The sequence below is a fragment of the Cuculus canorus genome, chromosome 10, assembly GCF_017976375.1.
Source record: "Cuculus canorus isolate bCucCan1 chromosome 10, bCucCan1.pri, whole genome shotgun sequence".
NCBI lineage: Eukaryota > Metazoa > Chordata > Aves > Cuculiformes > Cuculidae > Cuculus > Cuculus canorus.
The window spans coordinates 8,710,586-8,730,503 of record NC_071410.1 but is presented as its reverse complement, the minus strand read 5'-3'; the positions used below and the strand labels follow the sequence as shown (position 1 = coordinate 8,730,503).

Here is a 19,918-nt window from a genome sequence, read left to right as displayed (position 1 = left end):
AGATGGATCTGTACTGTTTTTATAATACTTGTATTTGGGTAGCAACTGGGAGCGAGCTTGCTAGCTCCCACAGAAAACTAGGTCGGAAGAAAAAGCCTTATCCCAAAAGTTTTCTTATCCTGGAATGTGTCAAAACTCCACTCGTGTGACATTCCCACTTCCGTGAAAATTCAGGAAAACTACTTGCCACGTCACACCAGTAAAAGTAAAAGCAAAATCGACTGCATCGTGTTTGGAAGGGACTGAAGCAGAAGGCATTTGGGGAAGTTTATAGAACAAAATCTCTGTAGTAGCTGATCAGAAAACGAGCAACAGAAATTTCCAGTACAGATGACAACTATCAAAACGACCTGAATTTGCAGAAGGGATTTTAAAAAGAGGATTTCAACCAGGGGGTTAAATAACTACTAGGTTCAACACCAACAGAACTTGTAGATGGGCTAACATAGTTATTCCCTCGTGCAAGAACACGAACGTCTTGGCCACGTTTCAGTACAAGTAGGAGCTGAGCAGGGATCCGATTGTAAACAGAAAATGGCTTTGGCTCCCAAAACAAGATCTTTGAGCCTATGGTCGTGCTGAAAAACGGCTTTGCCTCCCGAAACAAGATCTCTGAGTCTATGGCCGAGCTGAAAAAATACCTTCGCCTCCCAAAACAAGATCTTTGAGCCTATGGTTGTGCTGAAAAAATGGCTTTGGCCTCAAAAAAAAAAGGATCTTTGAGCCTATGGGTGTGCTGAAAAATGTATTTGACTCCCAAAAGAATACCTTTGAGTCTGGCTGTGCTGAACAAATGGCTTTGGCTCCCAAAACAAGATCTTTTGAGCCTATGGTTGAGCTGAAAAATGTCTTCGCCTCCCAAAACAAGATCTTTGAGCCTATGGTCATGTTGAAAAATGCCTTTGGCTCCCAAAACAAGATCTCTGAGTCTATGGTTGTGCTGAAAAATGGCTTTGGCTCCCAGAAGAATATCTTCGAGTCTATGGTCATGCTGAACAAATGGCTTTGCCTCCCAAAACAGGATCTTTGAGCCTATGGTTGTGTTGAAAAACGGCTTTGGCTCCCAAAACAAGACCTTTGAGCCTATGGGTGTGCTGAAAGACGTATTTGCCTCCCAAAAGAATGCCCTCGAGACTATGGCTGTGCTAAAAAGATGGCTTTGGCTCCCTAAACAAGCTTTGAGTCTATGGTCGTGCTGAAAACTATCTTTGCCCCCCAAGACGGGCGCTCTGCCCCGTGCCGGGGCGTTGGGGGGTGCGCGGTGCGGCCCCGCAGAGGGGCTGTGTGTGCCCCGGGGCACAGGCGGCCCCGGTGCGCGGCGCGGGTGGCGGGGGCGGCGCTGGCACCGGGGCGGGACGCGGTTCCCGGCCGGCCCGGCCCCGTCACGGGAAGTGCGAGCGCAGGGACCGGCCGGGCGGCGCGGGGATGGCCGGGGCAGCGCTGCTGCTCGCCCTGTGCTGGGCGGCAGGTACGGAGGGGACGGGATCCAGCGGGGGGCGAGGGCAGCGCCGGCTCCGGGCAGAGCCTCGGCGGAGCTGAGCAGCGTTTGGGAGGGAAACGACATAAAGGTTTGCAGCTCTGACTTCGGTTCCCGGCGCTGTCTCTGCCTTCAAGAAAAAAAACTTTCTCTTTCTTGCGTGTCTCGCGGCGGATTCCGGGAAAGGCGGTGCTGACAGCGGCGGGAGACGAGAATGGGGGCTCTGCTCCCCCCCTGCATCCTGGGAATGCGGGATCCGTTACACCCATCCCGGGGATGCGGGCTCTGCTCCCCCCTATCTCGGGAATACGAGCTTCGTTTTTTCTCCCTCTCTATCCCGGGGATGCGGGCTCTGCTCTCCCCCCTATCCCAGGGATGCGGGCTGTGCTCCCCCCTCTATCCCAGGGATGCGGGCTCTGCTTTCCCCCATCTCGGGAATACGGGCTTTGTTTTCTCTCCCCTCTACCCCGGGGCTGCGGGCTCTGCTCTCTCCCCTCTATCCCGGGGCTGCGGGCTCTGCTCTCTCCCCTATCCCGGGGCTGCGGGCTCTGCTCTCCCCCCTATCCCGGGGATGCGGGCTCTGCTCTCCCCCCTATCCCGGGGATGCGGGCTCTGCTCTCCCCTCTATCCCGGGGCTGCGGGCTCTGCTCTCCCCCCTATCCCGGGGATGCGGGCTCTGCTCTCCCCCCTATCCCGGGGATGCGGGCTCTGCTCTCCCCCATCTCAGGAATACGGGCTTTGTTTTCTCTCCCTCTCTATCCCGGGGCTGCGGGCTCCACTCTCTCCCCCCCGTGCGGGAATTGGAGTGAGCAGTTTCCCTTCCTGTCTGTTTTGGCCATTACGTTGTTACTTTTAGTTTCCTTGCTTTTGGAAGCACGCAAGTGTCATTGCAGAAGAGATGTGTGTGTGGCTGGGGAATTTCCTAAGGAGCGGGGCTCGAAGCTGTATTAGTTCTGCCTTCCCTAACGCTATGCAAAAATACAGTGGCAAACATTAGAAAATCGTATTTTTTCAGCTCGCTAAAATTCCGTTTATAACTATGAACTCGACCTAATGAAAATACAGGAGGACAAAATACAAATACATGATAGTATTTAGTCAAGCTTTGCAACACTTTTGCGGTACTCTATGCGGAGGATTAGTTGGTGTTTCCACATTCCCGCTTTTAGAATTAAGATGTTTCCTCTTCAGGATTGTCTCAGCTCATCGCTGGTTGCTGCCGCACTTCGTGTTCCTTGTAGCATCACTGTGGTTTTGTTTTTTAAGGGTGAAATAATGTCTTGCCTGTGTTTCATAGTTGGTCTCTGAATCCTTCTGCTAAATTGCTGTAGCGATGAGATTTTAATAACAAAAGTATTAGTCTTATGAAGAAGAAGCTTATGAAGAAGAGCAAATCTTCAGCTGAATGCAACATTAAAGCACGAGCTTCAGGATTAATTCTGAATCTTCAGAATTAGATTAATCTGTGATGTACTACATTTAAACTTTTTTATGCCCATACAATTTATTCATTTATTTTTAAATCTTTACTATTCGCAGATCTTACTTTGTGTCGTTAGGAATCTGCAAGCTTAACCACAATTAATTCTAATCAAACCTATTAAAAGGAAATGCGAAGAACCTCAGAATGGCCATCAGGGATAGCACTTTTTTTAAATGGTTTGTGACTTTTGTAGATAATGAAAAGTGTGATCGTGAAGAGATAGAATGCTTGGAGCTACGTAGTCTTGTTGAATAAAATATATTTGGGGTTTTATGTGATCTAAAGGACTCAGTATTTGTAAACTTAAGGCCCCGATGCTGTTCCTGACACCTGTCATGTTTTTGTGGTTTTTTAGCTGAACAGGTAACAGGCAAAGATGTTCTGGCTCGTTTCAATTTTCTCAGAGGAGGCTGTTTTTTGTAAGAATAAAAATGCCTCTTCTCTGCTTCCGAGAACAGCTGTAAAACTGAACAAAAAACTGAACAAAAATCTCCAATGCTTTAATTATTCAAAAAAGCTAAGTGTATTCAGACTGTAACAGTAAATCCTAGTACTTATTCCCATTTTCTGTTGAGCATACGTTATCCACACGTACACACAAGCGCACAGACAGAAATAATCTCTCTTCTCTGTGTATCCTTTAACTGTGCAAAGGTCTGAGAATTTTCTGGGAGTTTGAATTTTCTTGAAGCTCTGGCAGGTCTGAGTCTTGAGAAATGTACGATAATGGTGTCACAGATGCTTTGAGCAGAGTTCTTGCTGAGTGAAGCTGTTTTGCCTTTCATCTGCCCTTTTTCTTTGTGCTTGTAGAAGCAAACGGGGCTGTATCGTGACATGGATGGGTGAACAGATCTTGGGAAAACTGCTCTGCCCTTTCCCTGTGCGCTCCTGCAAATATTGGAACAGGTTGAGCCTAGAGTGCTGGGATGAGCAAGTTTCCTGGGGTAGAAACAAGACCTGCAGCGGTAGTTGATACCAGTTTGAAGCATTTGTGAAACTCCTGCTTAAAAATGACTTTCTTTCCACAGACAAATAGGTGCCGGCGCCTCAGTGATGAAGCGCGAGAAGCAGTTTGATTTCACCTCTTATTTAATATCTCCTAATAGTACACGTTAGAGCAGCCCTTTAAAAAATACAAAATTCATTTTCTTGGGGAATTACCGGTTGGTAATTTTTTCTAGAACTGGAATCTGACACATACTTTAATTTTTCCTGGCAGTTTTCTATCTTCTGCCAAATTTCCCGTCTTTGTTTTCAAGCTGTGTGACTGGATATTGAGTAGGTTGTGACTGCGCAAGAACATAGAAGGGTCAGTGCACGAATGGATTTATCCCAGCAACTATCTCTGAGTCATGGCTCTTCCTCTGCTTCTATCTTGCGTTTGGAGAGCTGAAAAAATGTACTACTGAAGTGTGCCAGCAGTAAATTGCTATTTGTCCCTCACTGGTTTTGCTCACTGTGCAATAGCATAACATTTAACATTTAATAGGTGAATAATTGAAAAAACATTGTGGTTCCTTTGGTATTTTTTGACATTCCTGGCTTTGCTTGGATTGGGCTAAATTGTGGTTATAACGTACAGCTGTCGCTTGCAAGTTCGTCTTTTTAAAGTTTTCTCTCTAAAGCTGCATTGGTGGATAATTTTTGGGTAAAGTAGTAATGGCTCCACAAAGTGTAAATACTATTTCTAGTAAAGGTTCAACATGCATGATGTAAATTCACAGCAGAAAAGACCTGGAAAATGAGACTTGCCTTCCTTCCATGAGCATAAGTTTCATTACCACAGCCACTATGTTGTTGCATGCTGAAATTTCTCAAACATTTGCTTTTCAGTGATTTTTTGTGAGTGGGTTTCTTACAATTACTTAAATGATTAATGAGCTTGGATAACAGGAATAATAGAAACAATTTAGTTGGCAGTAGTTCGTCTGATAACAAATACAAGCTGACAAAGTTGAGAAGTCATTTGTGTTCTCTTTTGTGGGAGAGTTTAATATCTGCTAATGGTAAAACGTGGGCCAACGGGATTGTTATGCTGATAATGTCTTCTTTTAGAAGGAAAAGTTCTTCCACCTCCATCCAATCTGGACTACTCATTTATCCAAATCTGCACACTGAACTGGACGTGGAGCCCTCCAGAGAATGTCAGCCGTAGCTGTGACTTGGAGTATTCCAGTGACATTGTGATTGATGAGGTTCCTCAGGACAAAAGAGTAAGTTCATCACTTCTTTAAGCTCTACTATGCACCAATAAATGTTTTATTGTGATAAGACTGTGTGTATGTAAGCATAAATACACATATAAAAATAGAATTTTAATGTAGTTTTTAATTCCTGGCATGGGATCAAACCCTCAAAAATTAGTCATACCACCCTGTGGGAGCTTCTGATCAGAAAAATCTGTCTGTTGCTCTCTGATAACTGAGCTGCTACTGATAACACAGAAGTGCCATAATAATAATTTGAAAAGGCTTGTTTCAGTCCTTGCTTCTGCCGCTTTGTAGAAAAAATAAAATTAAACAGGTCAGTCTACATCCTTAAGACATAAATGTGAATTTGCAAGGTCTGATCTCCTTCCCTTTGAACTCGAGTTGAGAGACTCACACATTAACCATGGTGGTGGTGTGATTTCACAGTACAGTGACTCCTGGAGGTAATGACAAATATGAATGTATCTCGCGTTTGCCCTGTCCCGGCGCCTGCGCTTATAATTATCTGTCGGGGTTGTGTTATGAAGAAAGCATGAAACGTGTGTATTCGCTGGAGCAGAAATTGTTAAACTACTTTGTATGGGGCTTTGTTTTTGTTTCTGTATTAGATGGTTGGCAGCCCAGATGTGATCCTTGGTGCGAGGTAACAGCTGTGTGGTCAGGACTGAGAGAAGCATCATCGTGGTACTGAAGGGGTTGTAGGGCAAATATTTTTACAATTTATTGTCAGTAAGCTAATATGCTGTCAGTCCAAAATTCCACATCATCAGAATTCGAAGCCTTGAATATGCACTCACAAAGGGGTTGGCGGTGCTGCTATTTTGCATATGGTCAAAATCGATATGGTGCCTTTTGAGATAGTATTTTGTTGAGCCCTGTCACGGTTTTATGGCCTGAAGTTTGCAATGTTCTCTTCACAGTGACTGCTGTACTCTTTTTGACAGCTCTTGAAGTAAGGCTGTGGTTTCACGAAGAGCTGAGCTAATTTAGTGACTTAACGCTGCTAAAAGGGCAGTATTTCATTTTTGACAACCCTTTCTCTAATGGTCTTCATCGGACTTTAGATGAAGCAGTTGAACTTGCGAACTCAGCGGAAACTTGTTTACCTGTTCTGATGGGTTCATTTACAAATTAACACGTTGAAAGTCTGTTAGGTTAATGAGCTGAATGAGTTTGTGGAAGGGTCTAACAGATGTTATGGTCAGCAGCAGTGATAGAGCTGTGGGACAGTGGTTTCACATGACACTAGAAACGAGATTGTGTATCATTTTACTCCATCTTTTTGCATTCCAGCTAGTAGAACCCAGTCTGTTCGTTACTGTCTCATTTTCTTGCCCTCTCATTAGTGCCAATATTTGTCTTTTTTTTTTTTATATATGAGTGGTTACACCATTATTTGGTGATAAAGCTTTTTTTTTAAAAAAAATCCTGTTTCCAGTTAGTAAAATACATCCTCTGGCCCAATAAAAGAGGCTTAAGAAGCGTGTGAGAAAAGGCTGAGCCTTTTTCTCACACAAACACATAGTCTCTTATGGAAGTGGAAGGTCGTGGACTACTTGGGCCTGGTGTGGTGTCATTGTATTTAATAGCTGTTTGTGGATTTGTTTTGATAATTTTCTTTTGCTCTTTAAATCCATTCAAATGCTTCTCGTTGCTTTTTGGATACATTTTCAAGTGTTCTTTTTTTTTCTGTCCATCGCACCGTTGTGTGCACGTAAATACAAAGGCTAGGTCAGCCAGCTCCTGTTCATATATTTGTAATACAAGCATGCTTATTTTGCATTATCCATGAAGATACTGCAGGACCATTTTCTCCCATGATATACTTGTTCCTCGATCCCGGCTGTGGCCGTTGTTCATGTCTACAGGGCTCTGGAGTAAGAGAAGTTTTCCGTTGGTGAGTTCTGAGTGTGCCTGGTGAAGAAAAAGAAAACTAAATTATACTGAGGCTTCCCGTGTTATCAGACACTTATTTTGTTTGGCTTTGAGCTGCAGTCTTTCTGAGGGGCTGTGATGTGTTCCTACATTAGTAGTAATTCCCGGTTGTCTGATACAGTATACCAAATGTTCTGGTTTTCTCCCCCCCCAATCTAAACACAGGAGTGGAGTAAGAGTCGCTTCCGTGTGACAGATACATTCTCGAATGAGGAAATGCGTTTCAGAGTGAGAAGTGAATGCAAGTATGATAACGCCAGTGAGCCCAGCCGGTGGGTGGAGACCTCTCTTCGTCCAAAAGGTAACACCTGCAGTAGCCAAACCTGAGCCATACCTGCCTCTCTTTGCCTGAGGAGACACAGCCTTGTTGTATCTGCTATTTTAACAAAATGCTGTAGAAATATAACATAGACAAATAAGGAGATAACGGACTCGAGGGCTCTGTTTAAGCTAGAGCTTGAACAGAACGATTACACTGCATTTAGACACAACTGGACTCTTCTGACTCTTAAAACATTATGGGCAAGCTTGTAAAATATAAATGCTCTTCCGAGACAATGTGTTCCTGTCATTCCTCTTGTCCCTGCTGTGCTGTGGTTGTGAGATAAGAGATATTAGATGGTACTAAGCCTGCTGACTTCATGACTTCCAGTGCTGCTTTTGTCCATATTTAAGATCTACAGGTTATTTCCATATTCAGAATACTGAGAAACTCTTCTGTATCTGGAGAAGGTACTGTAGTTAAATGCTGCCTATTTTTAATGTTGATGGTTGTAATAACTACAACAAAGCTAAGTGCCATCCCAATAATGGCTAACTCCTTTTTAAAGTATCCATACTTTTTTAGAACAATGTATTTTCCTGACTCAACACTGTGTCCTTAGCATCAGGTAACTCTTAAGTAGTAATTCAGATGTGGTGCAAACTGAGATTTGCTGTTATGATTAGCTTACGCTTAAAACTTGCCCTGCTGAGATTTCAGCTATTGCAAGCGATAAACAACTGGAATCCATCACTGACTGTGCTGAGACAGGCAGTGCAGGCTGAGGGGTAACCAATCTTTGGCTTCCAGAGAGTTTGAGATATGCAAAAAGGGATGTTTTACTTCTGGAAGCTGGAGAGAAGACTTTACTATCAAAATAAATCTTAAGACACCTTTCCAACTTGTCTTGCAGGTATTCCAGGTACTGCTGCTGTTGACTTGAGCTGTATTTGGCACAACTTGGAGTATATGGCTTGCACGTGGCGTCCTGGGGAGAAGGCAAGCAGTGATACCAATTACACGTTGTTTTACTGGTTCGTATGAACTTTTCATTCCCAATTCCTAAGTGCTTTAGCACTAATCTTTAGTTTTACATTGCTCATTTTACTTATCTGCTTCCTGTTGCTTTGAAAGATCCCAGGGTATTGCGTACAAGTTAGTGTTGGGTCCTGTCCAACAGAAAACTTTAATAGAATCATAGAATAGATACGGTTGGAAGGGACCTTAAAGACAACCTAGTTCCAACCCCCCTGCCATGGGCAGGGACATCCCACGAAATCAGGCTGCCCAACTTTGCTGCTGAAGGGTCAAGAGGATGCTGTTGCTGAGTCTTTTTAGGAAACTGGTAACTATTATATGAACCATTGGCTGCTTCTGTAGTCTATGTTAAAATAACTGCTGTTGCTTTCTCATTTTTTCTAATTGTGGGTTCAAAGAGGAAAGAATTAAGAACTGAGCTAGACCAAATATTAATTGCTTTCTTTGCAGCCTAATAAACATGGGCCATTTAAGTCAGAATCCCTCACTAATGTGTGTGTCAGCTCTTAAATCATTGGAAAATATTATGAGAGCATTGAGAACGTTTAGCAGTAGTTTTGTTTGTATCATCAATGTCACAAATAATTGATTCACCCTGAAAGCTACGGAGAACATCTTTTTATCATTCTCATCCGTGCTTGCCAGCTGACTGCCATAAATAGACGAAGGAGCAGAACTGTGGTGTGAGCAAAAACTTGGCAGCAAGATCTGCACCCGCTAATCTATGCATATTTCTGCGTGTTGATGGGGCTTACGAAATGCCACATTGCATTAGCTTATGTAGAAATATTGAAGTTCTCTACCTGAAAGCCCCTTACCGTAGTTTTAAATCAGCTTTCTGTCTGAACTAACTAACCTTTTTCCTCTCCCTCTCCAGTGGTGGCCTCACAGCCTAGCTGTTCAGTTTAATGACAGCAAACAGCAGAATACTCACTGCTTTAGCTAAATGCAAGCAGGATTGTTCTCCCTCTGAAATGCTACTCAGAGAAATTTTTTTCTTTAGTACAAGAACTATGCCAATGAGACACTGAAGATCTGAATTTCAGAGAATGTGGATACATACTTACTGGAATAAAGCTTTTGATTAGAGCTATATATTTTAACTTACCTCTTAATTTTAATGAAACCTGTAGCTGCAGTGACAGCAAGGTGTTGTAATTCCTGCTGCTCAGAAAGAAAAATACTTTTCTGATTTTAAAGCTGAAAACTAAGAAAACGCTTGGTTTTTTTGAACTGAAAGTTACGTTTACCATATTGCAGATGAGGTGAGACTTTTGATTTTGTTTTGGTTCTCAGAAATGAGTAAACAAGTACCTGAAAAAATATTGCTTAGTTCCTTTTTATATTCTTCTTTGATATTTTCCTCTAAAACCTTGCTTTCATCCAAAGTGAATATCAATATAGCATTAGCTTAGAACAAATGCGTCCAGTCAGTGTACAGTGATACTTGCTGAAGCAGAGGCTTACAAGAGCAGGTTGATGCATCTCCACAGTGCTGTCTGCTTCTGAATGTCTTCATCAGCTCCAGGTTGGGGAGATGAGGATGGTGGATGAAAAAGGGGTCTGTCGCGATAACAGGGCAGCCAGTTTGACTTTCCCAGCCCCTGTATGTTGAGATGTGAAGTAGGGGAACAGCCCTCCTATTGTTCTCCAAAATGAAGCTCAGATTTACTCTATATCGCTTGAAAATAAATAAATAAATCTGTTTTCTCAGAAGGAAATTTTCATTTTCATTTCCTTCTGAGAAAACAGATTTATTTATTTATTTTCAAGCGATATAGAGTAAATAAAAGGAAATTTTCATTTCCTTCTGGCAGATTTCATTTCCTTCTGGCATATTTTCATTTGGACTTGAGGAACAAAGAGAAGCAAGGAAGAAGGTTGTCATAGCTTCTCTGTTATTGGAGGTGAATACTGGCACTTAGAAAAGCAGATGCAAGCAACAGGGGAAACTCAACCATCTCAACCAAGAGCTGTGATTACCTGAGACATTGCTGAAGGAGACTGAACAGCTCATTCTATCACAGAAGTGAAATTCTGTTGACAGAAAGTGATCCAAATTAGTTTGCTTTCTAAATATTTTTTCTCCTTGAAATGCTTTTCCCATGTGAAAAACGTGAACCAAAGCTGAAAGCAGACATTGTGTTTGGTGCTTGGATATAAAACAAACCTGCCTCTCTTTCTGCTGCTTAACACTCTTGAAAAAAAAATAATATTCTTCTTTCTAAAGCCCGAGATAATTGTGAAGCTTCTTTAATTAGTTTTGCTTTTATCTGTGCTATAGCACAGCTTTGATGCACAATCAGTTTTTAGAATTCGCAGCCGGTTTAAAACGAGCTCACCCCTTGCTGTCCTATTCTTTTTAAGTTTAAAAAGTGGTTTTATTCTTATAGGTTTAATGGTTTGAAAAACCATAAGAAGTGCAACAACTCTTCTATGCACCAAGGAGTCTTTGGCTGCGCTTTCAATTTTAGCTTCCCAGAAGTCACCAGTACTTACCCAGCTATACGTATTTTGGTTAAAGATGATTCTGAAGAAATCAGGCCTCTGTGTGCAAGTAAAAATCCTACCACCCTTGGTGAGTTTAACACCACATTATAACAATCAGTCAAAAAAAAGAAGTTTGCCATTATACTGTTGTGTTTGAGAAGCTTGCTCCTTGTAAGCTGTGGATGAGGCAACCTGATTAGATTCTCCCTTCTTCTACTGATCTTTGGTTTGAGAATTACATAGACAGGATTTGTTTGAGGGGGGCTGAGTGTTTGGGGGTCATTTTCCAGCAATTTTTACTCTTATTCTTCAGTTATTTTTATTCTTTCTTGACTTTTTGGTGCTTTTTCCTTTTCCTGTTCCTAAATTGGTATAAGTGCAATATTATGTGATACAGGACACAAACAATTTTTTTGTAAGCAGTGAAATATACTTCTTAATTACTCCATTTTGCATTTCAGTAAAACCTGCTACACCAAGACAAGTTACACTGTCGAAGTCGAATGATGAAATACATGTAGGGTGGAGTGAATCAGACACCTTCCCAGAAAACTGTTTGTTTTATGAAGTTGTATATCACAACGGCGATAAGGACACCGCTCAGAAAATTAAAGTATTTTTTCATTACTTACAGTTAACTGATTTTTTTTTCCTATTTATCTTTCATAACTTGTACTGCTGTTCACTAATAAGTCTGCCTTTTAAAAACGAGAAACTATGTACGCTGCATGTGAGTGGGTCTGGTGCACTAGCTGGAAAGTGTGTGGACATAAGATATTTCTCTCATAGAGTAGGTTTCTGGCAGTAATACCTATACAGCACAATTCATGGATTCATATGAGCCTTGAATCCTTGCCACCATTTGTTATGGCAAAGCTGTAATGTGTAAGAACGGTCTGATAAAAAGTATACACTAAATTAAGTAATGCTTTTTCAAGAAATAGCTGTTTGCTTCTCAGTGACTTTGATCTGTTGGTGTTGGGTTTTCCTGCCTTTGGTCTGCAGTTGGTCAGACAACTGCGTTGTTCTTGGGTGGTCTGACTTGATTACCATAAAGCAAAATTAATTGCTGGTGCGTACAAGAACACAATCTTATACAGAAAAGCAGAGGAATAAAAAGACTTAGCGGGGAGGTGTGCACTCTTAGATGCATAAAAAGCATTGATTTTAGTATCATGCCTGTATCTGCATAGCCAAACTGATGGTATTGTTTGATAAGAATGGTAAACAGCATACTAAATTTAAAAGTACGGTAACAATCTTCTCCTGAGGGGTATATTTAGTTGTTCTTCCTAAAGCCAATTTAGCAAACTTGGAATAATATGAGCTTACTTCAGGAGACTGGAATTTTGGAACAAAAGTAAGTTCAATCCCAACTAGTATATGTATTCCTCCCGGTGGAGGCATCACAGAAGACTTTGGGATGGTCGGAGATAGATCATTCTTGAGAGGGGAAGGCAGTGTAAATCACAGATGTGTCTCTGGGAAAAAAAAAAGAAAAAAGAGCACTGTTGCAGATACTGAGTCTTAGTTTAACCATTGGTGCCAAACGCTGTACGATAAATGTAGCAGTGAATAAGATTAAATCTTAGTTTTGGGATCTCTGTTTAGGCAGGCTGTGCTGGTTAAATGCTACTATGACCCTTTTTATAAAGTTTGGCACTCACAAAATGTTCCTCTGTCAGAACCTTCAGAATACATTAACTGCATAATGAAAGTGGGCTTGTAAGGGACTGAGAAGACATTGTAATTTGAGAATACATTGTAATTGAACAAAGCAAATAACCATTTTTTCTTACCTTAGGTTGAAAGTAATTACACGTCAATCCCTAGCATTGACCCTAATAGCAAGTACGTCTTCAAAGTGAGAGCAAAACCAAAGCCTGAGTGTTACAGCAGCAAGCTCTATAGTGACTGGAGTGAAGAAAAGAGTATTGGTGAGAGCAATTGTTCCTGCAATTTGTTGCGCCTTATTCTTTATCTGTAGAGCATCTAATATCTTTGGACGGCTAAGTAAATGAGAGTCGAAGGTCATCTTCCTATCTATCTTTTTAATTTTAGGTGAAAAGAGGGCAAGAGAGTTCTAGTCCTTCAGCAGTGCCATCAGTTACTGCCTGTACTGCTATCGGTGTTGATGGGGTTACCATCCACATAGCTGTGCAAAGATCCCTTTCCACTGCTGTCGGTTTTTCAGCCCCGAGTCTCTCTGAGTTCCATTTTCTTGCTGAATGTATCTACTTTATAATATGATGCTTTGAAAATTGAGTCCTTACCTGCAAAAGTGCCAGTGTATTTGAAAAACATTGTTTGTGAATTAAATAGATAATTAATTGATTTTTTTGTCATTATTCCTAAAAAGTCTCCCAAAATATCCCTAAATGTCTACGATTTTTGCTTTCCAGGTGAGAAGATGGACTCTACATTCTATTTTGTTTTAATAATCACCATTCCACTAATAGTAGCAATATCTACGATAATTTTACTGGTTTATCTAAAAAGGTAAATAAAAATCTCCCTTTATTTACAATCCACTAATTCTGATTGATCTTTGACTTGTATTACAATTCACCTCTCTTCAGGTAAGTGTCCGTGATGTGGCATGTTCAATAGTATCTATTTTATCTGTAACAAAAATGGCAGTATCATTGTGCCTCAGCCATTAGAAATAGATTTATAGACCATATACATGCTCGGCTGCACTGTGCAACATTGCTTATGTATGCCTACGTCTGGATTATCGTTGCACAGCGCTTCCTTCTATTTAAGCAACGAAGTCCAGATTCAGAATTAAACATATATATTTTCCCAGATTTTTTAAAATGTCTACTTTTGCTGCTCTTCCTCAGCAGTGAAAGTTATTTAGAATCTGCGTGTGTGAATATTGCCATTTCCCTTTGGTTTGGGGAGTAAAAATGAGAACTGGGCTACAGCTGCAGAGAATGAAAGCTGTCCAGTGATGTCAAAGCTGACTCCACAAACTTACTTGACGGCACCCAAGTATGATGCTGAAATGGTGGTTTTTAGATTAATACATATTTTATCTAATGCTTTTCATTTTAATTTTCCAAAGGTTGAAGATACTAATTCTTCCACCAGTTCCAGACCCAAGAGAAATAGTTAAGCGCATGTTTGGAGAGCAGAATGAGGATTCTCAGGTTTGTAAGAAGCTGTTGAGCCAGCTAATCGATTGAACTGGAGTCTGTAGAATTGCAATTTTCTTTTTTCTAATGCATAGGACTATCTTAAAACCAACTGTCTATAGCAGACTAAATATCTACAATGATAAAAGTTGTTCAGAAACAATTGCCCAAAGCTGAGAGGGATTTTTTCCTCCTCAAATTGGATATACTTTTCTAGATACATTAATAGAATTGCATTATTCTGTTATTTCACAGACTGTGAGTACCTTAAATGTGTTTTGAGTTGGGTTTGGAGGAGGTTTTGTTTGGGTTTTATTGGGTGGGGGGAGCTTTGTTGTTGTTGGTTTGGGGTTTTTTTGCAACTCCACTAAACTACTTACCCCAAACATTCAGGTCTTTCTCTGGTAGTTGCTCATATTTATGATGCTGAATAAAGCTGTTCATATTTGACTTCCAGAAACTTGTATTTTTAGCACTTCTACATTTACTGCAGTCAGATGACTATGAAGTAAATCAGGACAATTTAGACTCTCATTGGTAAAAGGATAAAACTATAGCTGCTTCAGGCTTTGGTTGAAGAAAGACTTACTATGGGCCCTTGTTTCAGGAAAAATAAACATGATACTGATTATGGAAACTCATTTCTAAACAAATCTACCTCTGTAGCCCTTTATAAAAATCCTAAGGGAAGTTCAAGCCCTAATTCAGACCTGGATGTGAGGCAATGTGTGTCGCTGTCTGAACACGGTCCTTGGCGTGGAAGGGACCTTCTTGCTCACTGTGGCATCACAAAATTCATGCCACCTGTGAAATGTTTGTAGAGCATGATGACTGTCTGGATATCAGGTGCTGCTTTTGCATTGGATGCGCTCAGTTGAGTGTGAGTTGCAGGAATTGCTGACTTTCTGAAAGTAAGTCTCCTTTTGTGGCCTGCCAGTTGCAAATGGAGGCAGAGTCTAAATCCAGTAATCCCTTTTTCCTTAGGGTTATTCTGAGTTCACCTAATAATAAAACAAAAACTGTGGAAAGCATGGATCTGGCTTCCTAATTTACTACCTTTTGGATAAATATTCCAGCATGTATTGCTCATTATGGGACTGACGTGGGACTCTGGGCCATGAGGATCATAAGTATGCTGGCTGCTACGCTTTGTGGTGCTTTGACAAGTGCTTTGTTACTGCCCCAAATAATTGTACATTCTTGCATCCGAGATGAAGAATCTTCTTAATGTGCTCAGGGTCTCAGTGAAAACTCTGCTGGGCATGTACATCCTCGCTTCTCTATTTTCCTGTCTGAGCTTCACCCATTAGCAGTAATTGGAAGCACTCTTAAAACAGGGACCAACCTTCGTTTTTCCCTCGTTTCGGGAGAGGACAACTCTTCTGTCAGCCAGGCCTAAGCCATGTCCCCAGTAAGCACGCTTTGTTGCCCAGCTACTTGGTCTTTTTCATCTTGATAACAGCCTATATGTTGTGAAATGGGTCAACTTGATTCTTACTGGGCTGAAAAAACAATGCTCACTGTGAAGAAACACTGTTAAAAATTTTGTTGTTCTCTTTCAGAGCTGTGCAAAGGATGATTCTGTGAGTGCTTACGACAGGTCAGTTAAGGAAGAAGAAATTCATTCCTTGGTTATAACAGAAACTCCAGAGTGTGCTAATGCTGAAAAACAAAACTGCTGAATTCTGCTTTACTGGTGAAAGATGAGGAAATACTTTCATTCTTGCTCCTGTACCTCAAGTGACGATGTAGATGTGAAGAGGCTGCAAGACATTTGCCAGCTTTCACCTTACCAAGTCCTTTCAGAGCCCTACTTTTTTGTTGTCCAAAAGATACATCATTAACAGCGGCCATTCCTCCATCTCTGCTAGAAATATTCATCTTGGATCATTCGAGATGAACATGTACATAAATTTCATCTGACTGCGTTGCAGCATCTCTCATTCTGGCTCCAGCCGGCTCTGCCCTGTGACTTTGTCATTTGCACTTGTGTTTGTGCTTTATGTTAGATTGTAAATCGTTTTTTTGGAGCAAGCACTGTAACTTCTGTGAAGTATTTGGCTCTGTTTTGCAGCAGGTAAGTGAGGTTTGTTTACAGTAGATGATTCATTAGCGCTACTACGTGGACCTGCTGCCAGGTAGGATGCCAGAGCATGGACTGTTTGTGGATGCCTGTTCCCTGTGCTCCAGGGCACAGTGCGTTCCAGAGAGCATTTATGGACTGACCTTTGTAAGCTTCTGGTTGATGTGCATCAGCTGTTGCCAGGTCAAACCCCGTAAAAGAGGGATTTTCTTGAAAAATGTGTATGAAAAGCCTCTCCACTTTCCAGATGGTATTCAGACTATTCATAGAAAAGGCTTAGTTTTTTATCCTTTTGATATCCTATCAGACGCCTTGCCTTAACGGACTTCTTGGATTAATTACAGTTCATTTAAAATGATAAATAGAACTTTTTACTTGTGTTACACAGTGGCAGATAACTGTATTGAGTCTTACCAGACTGTGATTCTACTTAGGTCATATTAGCCTGAAAACACCTGATATTTGGAGACTAAATCATCCTGAGTCTGTCAGCAAAATTACCAGGATGGATGCATGAGTCTAAAGAGCTGTGGTCAAACTGCTTACTTAGCAAGTGCTAAACCACTGAAACTGAATTAATTCAAAGACTTCAAGACCTCTTCTTACTGCTGAGCTGATAAATTTAGGGAAAGACAGTATGGCAGCCTTGGCTTGCTTTCTAAGGGATAAGCTTAATTCTTTCTATAATGATGAGGCTTTTTTGAGCTTTCCCTCTAGGAATGAAGCAGTTTAAAGCAAGGTGTTGATTTGAATTTTTTTTTTTTTTTTAATTTTACTATAGTCACTGCAGCAGTTTGGTGACTTTTTTTTTTTTTAATTGTGACTTTATTTTTTCACTTTTTGATGGTTTTGTTTTGAGGTTGCTTTAGCCAGCAGAGCTCAACAGACGTTTTCTCGCACAACTGTGACATTTTTCCACTCTGAATTCTGAGTGTTAGTTTCTACCTTGTGCTGCAAGGATGTTAACAGTGGTGCCTTGATTGTGCTGGAGGCAGAAAGTAACATCATGGGGAAAAAGTGATCCATGCGAGCTGTTAATGGTTAGTGTTCAGGCATTTCTTGCTCCTCCCTGATAAGTAGGCGTGTTAGCCATTGATCTAGTCAGTCTTGGGGGACTGGGAAGAGACCTCCTCAGAAGTTTGCTAGGAGCAAACTCTATAGCAAACTCTATAGCTATATTAACCTTTTAAAGTTCAGCCCTGTCCTCCAAACTCCATTCAATCAAAAATTTGAAATGAAATGCCACATTTTTAGAACATCTTGTACTGGAAGAACTAAAACTAAGGGAGATTGCTTTTTAGTTAGAAATTTACATCCTTTGTCCTGTATTCCCTCCCTTTCAATAAATACAGTTCTTTCTCCAGGCCTTACTGAGCCTCTCAAGTACAGAGTTTCCCCCACATCTCTTACCTGTCTCTCTCCTTACTGATGGTAAAAAGGGGAGGAGAAATGCAGAAGAACTAGCGAACTCTATATTAGCTTAAACCTTTTACTTACAATCAGGCTAAAAAAATAAAAGCCATTATAAAAATTGGTTAATGAGACAAAAGAGAATAAAACCTCAGGGATTTCAATGAGATAAAACAAAACTCAGGTTATACAGTGTCAGCTAGTGACACTATCTGATATTCCAGAGGTAAAGCAATAGCACGGGGGAAAGGGTAATAAATTCCTGTGCCAACTTGATTCCCTCTCTCCCGCAACATTTATGTCAATATAATGATATAAATATTTCTTAAGTCTACCTCATCTAGAATATTGTTCATCATAGGCCACTAGACAAATAGAAATGTATGATTTCAAGATAGATAAACATAACCATGTAATACAAAGTTTTGTGGCTTTCCATATAGCAATCTAGGAAGATGATGCTCGGTACTTTACCCTGAACTGTTTTGACTTTTGTTTTGGTGTTCATGATAAAATCAAAGTTTATTTGGTTGAAAAACAGAAAAAAAAAACCCAACAAAACAAAACCAAAATGATAAAGCCAAAGGAGTGGAAAAAAGACAGATCGAAGGTGTTAGGTGAAAAGGAAGACTTTAATGTAGAGGATGGTTTAGATCACTATATAGAAATGTTTAGGGTAATTCTTTGTTTCCTGAATAATAGTAATTGTCATGCTTCCTAATGGGTGGATTTCTTGAGCCTGTGTTTTGGAATGTAAATAGATGTCTGAATATATTTTAATCTTAAAAGCGTTTTTTTTAAGATTAGGGGTTTTTATCTTGAAATTTTCCAAGTTTTGCTATTTTTTGTTTGTTTATCATTGCAGCTCCTTGATCTGTAAGTTTGTTTAAAAAATTAATAAATACGTTAAAAGATTTTCAATATAATTGGATGGCATTTTGTTCTTGGGTTGAGAGGATAAATTGAGACAGAAGGGATGGCAATGGTTTAATGAGAAGCCACGTTTGAGGCATGCAGAACCCAGAGAAGTAAAACAGACTGTTGTTTTGCCCTCTTTTCTTTCAAAAGTGAACTCAGACCATGCAGTCAGTGGTGAATGATACAGCTGTCCTCTTTTGGGCTGGGATAATGACATAGAGATGGAACTGTGCTCAAGACTTGTGCTCTCACCCTCTGTGTACTCAATGCCACACTACTTTCTTACAGTGGCATGTTTTTTATAACGCTGTAGAGAGGTGATACATTCTCAGATTCGAATTGGACTGAGGTTGCTGTAGCCTTACCAAATATAGCTCCAACGTTTTATGTCTTTGTTAGCTGCTGAAGTCATTAAAAATGCCAGATTGCTTGACTGATGAAAGCCATTACCTAGTTGCTTAAGACCCAAATGTGTTCAAGTGCCACATAAGCACAGGTCTTCTTTGGAAGAGTTAGAGAAAGCATACTTTGTTCCCTTCAGGTCAGTGAGCAGTTCATTCAAAATTAAGGAATAAACAAGTTAAAAAGCAAGTCCATTTGGATTTTTCTTTTCCAATCTACAGTTTTTGTGCCAATAATGTTTTTAATCGGTCCCGATAAGTGACCTTTTCCTATTTAAATAATAATGTTAAATAATTTAAATTTTCTGTATTTGGTATGCTAGAAATATTAAACGCTTTAGCTGAAGTAATCTAAAATTCGCAGAAAAAAATAAGGTATGCCATGACATAGTTGGATAGCTTTAAATGAGTCATTAGATGAACACTGAATTGTAAAACGTGGTGTTTCAGTGCTCACTAGGTAGAACTATTCACCAACTGGGTATTTCCATTTGTTGGAAAATATTCAATAAACTTCGTTCTGAATTGGAACTTCAAATATTCAGAATTTCCCCTAGAAGGGAAATGTTGATTTAGTTTTCATTTAAAAAAAAAAAAAGACTTTCAGTTCTGGAGGGTTTTCCCCTCACCCGAGAAAGAGCAGAGGCAGGTGAGTGGAAGTCCAGGTATGATCAAGGTGCTGCAGAAATCTTCCCTCCTTTCTTTTGACCCCAGTACCGTTGTCGGGCAGCAGGTGAGCTCTTCAGTTCCACGAATGGGCACGGTGGGTCTGGGAGGGGCAGATCTTACCAGGGTTATCGAAGGTTTATTAAGATAATTCTCAAATAGTTCAGTTTTACACATTCTTTGTAAAAGATGTTTTATGAGAGTAATGCCCCTGAGCTGCATTGCCAGCTGTAGGAATGTGGCTTCTAAATAATACTTAAAATCCAAACACAGAACTAGGTTAGAATATCTCTATTTGGATGAGCTTTCTGCCAGCTATATTGAATCATGGTGAAAGTAGGAGACTTCAGATCACTTTGATGTTACCAAATCCACGCTGTCACCACAGCAAAGCAATATGGGTTT

General features: G+C 40.6%; 1 protein-coding gene across 1 annotated transcript; it reads left to right on the top strand.

The window, feature by feature from the left end:
* The first annotated feature begins 1,360 nt into the window (after window positions 1-1,360).
* IL13RA1 (interleukin 13 receptor subunit alpha 1) lies at window positions 1,361-18,443 on the top strand. Its single transcript, XM_054075710.1, has 10 exons — window positions 1,361-1,468; window positions 5,016-5,173; window positions 7,271-7,406; window positions 8,281-8,401; window positions 10,799-10,983; window positions 11,357-11,508; window positions 12,700-12,832; window positions 13,298-13,394; window positions 13,966-14,050; window positions 15,598-18,443. Exons 1-10 carry the CDS (start codon window positions 1,426-1,428, stop codon window positions 15,715-15,717), a joined length of 1,230 nt encoding a protein of 409 aa, XP_053931685.1. The 5' UTR covers window positions 1,361-1,425; the 3' UTR covers window positions 15,718-18,443.
* The last annotated feature ends 1,475 nt before the right edge of the window (window positions 18,444-19,918 follow it).